This window comes from Mobula birostris, chromosome 3, assembly GCF_030028105.1.
Source record: "Mobula birostris isolate sMobBir1 chromosome 3, sMobBir1.hap1, whole genome shotgun sequence".
NCBI lineage: Eukaryota > Metazoa > Chordata > Chondrichthyes > Myliobatiformes > Myliobatidae > Mobula > Mobula birostris.
This window is the reverse complement of record NC_092372.1, coordinates 60,706,103-60,713,557: the sequence shown is the minus strand read 5'-3', so window position 1 is coordinate 60,713,557 and position 7,455 is coordinate 60,706,103. Positions and strand designations below refer to the sequence as shown.

General features: G+C 43.5%; 1 protein-coding gene across 4 annotated transcripts in view; it reads left to right on the top strand.

Moving 5' to 3' along the window:
• The first annotated feature begins 4,817 nt into the window (after positions 1-4,817).
• The window catches only part of fip1l1a (FIP1 like 1a (S. cerevisiae)), a 90,989-nt gene continuing 88,351 nt past the window's right edge, over positions 4,818-7,455 (top strand). For all 4 annotated transcript variants that reach the window (XM_072252708.1, XM_072252710.1, XM_072252709.1 and 1 more), the window contains exons 1-2: positions 4,818-5,010; positions 5,225-5,270. In XM_072252708.1, coding sequence (XP_072108809.1) covers positions 4,923-5,010; positions 5,225-5,270 — 134 coding nt within the window. In that variant the 5' untranslated portion in view covers positions 4,818-4,922. The remainder of the gene's footprint in view (positions 5,011-5,224; positions 5,271-7,455) is intronic.

Here is a 7,455-nt window from a genome sequence, read left to right as displayed (position 1 = left end):
CGCTGGACGCAAATTGATGATGACTTGGGATTTCGCGACTTCGGTCGCACACGCAGGCATTCTGTTTATTTGGGACCTCGCGGGACTGTGTCAAATTCAGATTTATTTTGTCGCAGGCGAACATCACACGGTATAAATGTCATGAAAATTAGCTTTTGCAGCAGCAGCCTAGTACGTTGCAAACGGAGTTAAAATAAACTTAAATTATGCCTCATTTATACCCGTACAAAATAAATAACAAAATACATAACGCAAGTGCAAGATTGAGTGGGAGGGAAAAATCCTAGTCAGAGGTAGTGTTAAGGTTTGTGGAGGTTGTATTCGGGTGTTTGTGGGAAATAAATTAGTTATTTGGGCATACAAGTCCGCGGTGGTAACGCAGTCAAAGCGCTGAATTCAAAAGCCAGCAAATTATTATGCAGATTTATAAATGTCTGGAGTACAGCATTCATTTCTGTCTCCCCATTATAAGAAGAATGCAGAGGCTACAAAGATGGTGCCAAAGAAGCATACCTAGTGCTGCCTGGATTAGGGGGTGGCCAAGTGGAGATAAGTCTCTACCAAATTTTCCCTCTGCTGGCCTGCTGATCACTGTTGTACAACATTCTGGGCCAAAGAGCTTGACCCTATTCTGTACTGTTCTGTGTTCAGTATATCAATACGTAGGGTTCTTTAGATTTAAAATGTTCATGTTGACTGTTAATGTTAAAACAAATTACCTCGACTGTGACTATGTTCTATGTACAGAAGGCCATATGCAGTGTCCTCCAGCTCACAAACCTTGTAATAACATGGGCCACAGATTGCATCCATTTCACACATCAAAGTTGTACAAAACTAAGTACATTAATAGAATGGCAGTAGACCAGCGGCCCAACGTAAGTACTGATAAAAATTTATTTTCACTAATCTGTTGCAGACCCCAGTATTATTAGACAAGTATGATCAAGTATAATCAATCTGATTTTCTGATTTCATTTGAAAGACACCAGCAGTGACACCATACTCTTCCTTGAGATCTTCCTTGCAACTCTTAACAACGTAAAAAACAAGATCAGTAGTAGCCAATCAGAGCCTCAAGCCTGTTCCAGTCCTTAAGGGCAGCATGGTAGTGTGGTGGTTACTTTACAGTGTCAGTGACCTGGGTTCAATTCCTGCCACTGTCTGTAAGAGTTTGTAGGTTCTCCCTGTGACTGCATGGGTTTCGTCCGGGTGCTCCAGTTTCCTCCCACAGTCCAAAGATGTGCTGCTTAGTAGGTCAACTGGTGATCGTAAATTGTCCCATGACTGCGCTAGGATTAAATGGGGGGGGGGGGGTTTGCAGGGTGGCACAGCCCAAAGGGGCAGAAGGGCCTATCCCATGTTGCTGCTCAATAAAAAATAAATAAATAAACAAACAAACAAATAAAAAGATGGTTCACTGAATTTTGAACTCACAAATCACAGGACGGAATTAGGTTATTTAACTCTGCTGGACCCTCTCCAACGCCAGTACAGCCTTCATTAGGTATGAGACCCAAAACTGCTTGCAATACTACAAATATGGTCTGACCAACACCTTATAAAGCGTCAGCATCGTACTCTTGCTTATATATTCTGGTCCTCTCAAAATGAATTTGACATTGCATTGACCTTCTTTACTACTGACTCAACCTGCAAGTTTATTTTTTGGGAATCCTGCACCCGGACATCCAAGTCCCTTTGCGCCTCCAATTTCCAAATTTGCGTCCCGTTGATAGAATAGTCTACACCTTTATTCATTATACCAAAGGGCATGAGCACACACCTCCCTAGGCTGTACTTTTTGCCCATCTCCTAATGTCCAAGTCCTGCTTCAGACGTCCTGCTTCTTCAACACTAACTGCCCCTCCACCTATCTTTGTATCATCCGCAAACCTGGTCACAAAGCCATTAATTCCATCATCCAGATCATTAACACATAACTGTAAAGTAGCGGACCCAACACCAACCCCTGCAGAACACCGCTAGTCACCAGCAGCCAATCAAAACAGGTCCTCTTTATTCCCATACTTAGCCTTCTACCAGTCAGCCAATCCTCTGTCCATGTTAGTATCTTCCTATAATTTCATGGGCTCGTATTTTGTTTAGCAGCCTCATGTGCGGGACCTTGTTAAGGACCTTCTGAAAATCCAAGGAAACAATATCCACTGATCTTCCTGTGTCTATCCTGCCTGTTACTTCCTCAAAGAATTCCAACAAATTTATCAGACAAGATTTCCCTTTTTGGAAACCATGCTGACTTCAGCCTATTTTACCATGTGCCTCCAAGTATCCCAAAACCTCACCTTTAATGAAGGACTCTAACATCTTTCCAACCACTGAAGTCAGCATAACTGGCCTATTTTTTCCTGTCTTTTGCCCCCCTTCCTTCTTATAAGGTGTAGTGACATTAGCGATTTTCCAGTCCTCCTGAACCTTTATAGAATCTAGTGATTCTTCACAGATCACCACTATTGCCTCCACAATCTTTTCTGCAACACTTTCAGAACCCTGGGGTGCAATGCAGTTGGCCCAGATGACTTATCTATTTCAGATCTTCCAGCTTCCCAAGCACCACCTCCTTAGAAATAGCCACTACCCTCACTTCTACCTGACTCTCTTGAATTTCTGGCATGCTACTGGTGTTTTCCATGGTGACAAACGATATGATATACAGTCCATTCGCCATTTCTTCTCCTCCATTACTGCCTATGGCATCATTTTCCAGCAGTCTGATGCATTCTTACTTCCCTTTTACTCCTTATATATCTAAGAGAAAGTTTTGGTGTCCTCTTTTATATTATTGAGTGGCTTATTATCAAATTTCATCTTTCCTCTCATTTCTTTTTCATTGCCTTCTGATGGTTTTAAAAGCTTCCCAACCTTCAAGCTTCCCAACCTTCAAGCTTCCCACTAATTTTGCTATATTGTGTGCTCTCTCTTTGGCTTTTATGCTATTCTTGACTTCCCTTGTTAGTCACAATTGCCTCATCCTCCCTTTAGAATGCTTCTTCTTCTTTGGGATGAAAAAATCCTGCATCTTCCGAGTTACTTCAAGAATTTCCAGCTATTGCTGTTCCACCATCATCCCTGATAGTGTCCCTCTCCAGTCAACTTTGGCCAGCTCCTCTCTCATGCCTCTGTAGTTACCTTTATTCAACCGTAACACTGCTACATCTGATTTTAGCATCTCCCTCTCAAACTGCACGGTGAATTCTTAAGCTCCATCATCAAATCTGGGTCATTAATCAACACTCCATTCAGAATTGCATTTTACCTAGCGGGCTCAACCACAAGCTGCTCTAAAGAGCTATCTCATAGGCATTCTACAAATTCTTCCTCCTGGGATCCAGCTGTAAAATAATTTTACCATTCTACTAGCATATTGAAATCCCCCCCCCCATGACCATCATAACATTGCCCATTGCAAAAAGCATGCCACTATAATATCCCATTGTAATTCGTATCCCACATCCTGGCTATTGTTCAGACGCCTGTCTATAACTCTCATTGGGGTCTTTTTACCCTTGTTGTTTCTTAACTCTACCCACAAGGATTCAATATCTTCTGATCTTATGTCACTTCTTTCTAAGGATTTGATTTCAATTTTTAGCAACAGAGGCACCCCAGCCCACCCTTGCTTACCTGCCTGTATTTTCGATACAATGTTTATCCTTGGATGTTAAACTCCCAGCTGTGATTGTATTTCAGTGATAACTCTGTGATGGACACATCATATCTGCCAATTTCTATCTGCCTTTTACCTTATTTTGTATCCTGCCTGCATTAAAATTCAGTCCTGTATTCACTACTTCTTTCCTAAGTTGTCTCCATGATGCCTTAAGTTACATTCTTATCCTTTTCTAAATATTTTTGTTTTATTCTTTAAATAAAAAGTCAGGCCATCAGGTCTAGGGGACGTAGTACTCTTGCTTATGGTAGAGATTGTTTTAAATTCCTCTAACCCCCATCCTCCTAATCCCTCTATTTAATATGATACTTGGTTAATTAGCAAGAGATGGTGCATTCTTCTTGTAGACCTTTTCCCCCTCACTGGAATATACTAACGGCAGGATAAACAAACTAATGCCAGGACTACATCCCCAGAGCTACACTTTTAATCGCACTCAGTAGGTTGCGCTGGGTAGGCTACATCACTTGGATCCCCTACACAAGAACTCTGAAGCAAACACTCCATATCAAAGTCCACCATGGCAGTGAATTATAAAATGGATAAAGACAAAAGATTCAAGTACATTCTTAAAGGCTCCTGGAAAATAAAATTTTAACATCCCCAACAACGGGCATTCCTGACAAAATGAAGACATAAAATAAAAGGTTGGAATTGGGAATTTTGAGTTAATTCTTACAAGAACACAGAAGTTTATAATAATGGCATGCACCTATTTTGAAAATATCCATCACCACCTTCCCCAGACACTCTGCACTGATGGATCCTACCCCTAGCCTCATCAATCACCGCAGAACTCAGGGAACTGAATGGAAGCAAATAGTCCTCCAACTAAGACTAAAATAAAAAGGCGGGCACAAGAAAGACTGCAGAAGCTGGAAATCTGGAGCAACGCACAAAATGCTGGAGATACTCTGGCAGCATCCATGTAGGGAAATGGACGGTGGATGTTTGGAGGTCGACACCCTCATCAGAAAGATGCAAGGCATTTATGATACAAGCACGAACATTAGGATACTGCACGGAACGACACCTATAACATCCCCATCTCCAACAAACCCTCCTCCGCCCCCCCCCGACTTTATTGAAGACGCCAGCACCTCTTCCGGGTCAGAGGGCGCCGCGCCGCAGTTGCGTTTCCTCTGTTAAAGGTCAGTTTGGAAGCGAATCTGCGTGTTTGCTGAGGAGGGAGAGAAGCCCGGAGGAGGCGGCGCGGGGGAGCGGCACGGAAATGTCAGCAGAGGCGGAGAACACGACGAAGGAGGCCGCCGCGGGCAATACGGCGCCCGGCGAAGACGAGGAGCACTGGCTGTATGGAGGTAGGAGAAGTGAGGTGTTGCGCTCTGGGCCTGCTCATCACTGGCGGCTAGCAAGGCGGCAGAATGAATAAAAGTTAACACGGCTTGGCCTTGCTTGAGCCATCGCCTGATCCGGGCCTACTCCACATACCCGATGGGTCGGTGCTCTTGGAGCTGACCGTGCATCTAGTTCTCTCCATTTTATCTTTTTAACCGGTAGTGTTTCTTGTTGCAGATGAAAACGACCCAAATAAACAGGAGGAGGAAGCGGCCGTTGACAGGTGAGCTGTTTTCCTTGTTCTTAACAAGGTCCAGAGCGGTTGTTCTTCCGCTTTCAGCGTGTTTCTAATTGAGGTGTTTACTTTTTGCAATGTGAGATGGTAATTTTTTAATAAAATGATGTCATCTTTCTGGAGAGATTCTCTGTGGTGAAAATCAGCCTTTGAGAAAAGGCCGATTGCGAGCTTGCATTGGTTCAAAGGTATTTAAAAGAGATCATGGTGTTGGACCTCAAAATTGATAACCAAGTGGCATCTGCTCAAGATTATAAGATGTGGAATCTACAAACACACCCTGCAGGAAATAAAATCAGCATTAAATTCAGATGCCGCAGGGACTTCAAATCCCATGTGAGCCAAAATAGCAGATTGTGGGTTATATGTGGCGCATGTACATAAACCAGTGCTAGAGATCTGGGGAGTCCTTGTGGAGTGCATTGAAGCTTAATTGAATTAGTATCTGAGACCTTGTCCCATAATGAACCAGCAGAAGAGCCTGAATTTGTGAAGTTTCTGTAGCCTGTAGCCAGCAGTATACAATTGCAAGAACAATATTCTGCCAATTTAAACAGTGTAATTGTAATTTATTCCAATGCTGATTTTAAGCATACATTATTTTTTTTTAGTTGTCCTTTGCTTCCCAGATTCGAGCCAAGTTGCAGTATGCATATTGTATTGCTGGAATCAGCCTAAACACTGAATCACTGCCAAACCATACGATATCTTCAATTGCGTAGTTTTCAGCTTTGTGATTAGTCATAGGAATCTTAACTTTGGTGCTTTCTGTCACTCAAAGGGAGTTTAGCTGAGGACATGGTATTGAGTGAATAGAGGAATTGTCTGGCTTGGATCTGTTTAGGAAGCATTGATCCATGTGTGTAATTGAGGCATATTCATTCAGAAGACATAGGGTAATAACAGATGGAGTGTATTTTGTCTGGAGGTCAGTGATCAATGGTCCTGGGCTGATGTGAGGAAGACTCTAGCCAAGGTCAACCCATGTAAAGCTGCGGGGTCTGATGATGTACCTGGTTGGCTGCTGAGGGACTGTGCTGCCTAGTTAATGGGTTTTAACGGATATCTTCAACAACTTCTGGAACACTCCATTGTCCTCTCTGGCTTCAGGGTGGTCATCATTATCCCAGTGCCCAAGAGGGTGACAGTAACCTGCCTCAAAGACAACTGTCCAGTGGCATGAGCTCAACAATAATGAAGTGCTTTGAGCAGCTGGTTGTGGATCACATTCAATCCCATCTTCCTGTTATATTTCAGTTCACTTAAAACTCAAATCTCTCCACTGATGATGCTATAGCTTCTGCACAACGCACCGTCCAGTCCCACCTGGAATTTGGTGCCTCATATGCCAGGATATTTCTTATCAACTTGAGTACAGCATTTAATACAATCATCCCTTTGAAGTGGTGGATAAACTGTCCTTGCTGGTTTTTAACACCTCTCTGTAACTGGATCCTGGACTTGACTGTAAGGCCACAGTCAGTCAGTGTTGGCAGAAATGTCTAGCTCCATCAAGCTGAGCAATGGAGCTCCCCGAGGCTACTGCTGAAGAATGACTGCACTGCTGGATCCGGATCAAATAGAATCAAGTTCTCTGGTGACACAACGACAATGAGACAGCGTACAGAGGGCAGGAAGAGCAGCTGTTGTGCGAGCATAACAGCTAGAGTCTGAACATGAACCAGACCAAAGAGATGACTATGGATTTAAGGCTGGGCACTTCTCACTGGATGTACACAGCTCCTCAGTGATGAGCGTTAGGAGCTCCCAAGTTTCTGAGAGTGCACGTAACAGACGATCTCACCAAGTCCCTCAGTACCACCTCTTTGGTCAAGAAAGCATGGCAGCTTCTCCCCTTCCACTTCCTGAGGCAATTGAGGCTGCCTCCCCCCCACCACCACCATTCTAACCAATTTTTACAGGAGCACCATTGAGCAATTATATCACTGTCTGGTATGGTAATTGTAAGGCATTTGACCAAAAGTCCCTACAAAGGATTGTGAGGGCTGCTGAGAGGATCATCAAGGTCTCTCTTCCACTCATCAGAGATATTTATTAGGAGTGCTGTGTACACAGGGCCCTTAGCATTGTCAATGATCCCACCCATCGGTTCAGCAATCTCTTTGATCCCCTGCCACCGAGATTCCACCGAGATACAACACTGGACATCATC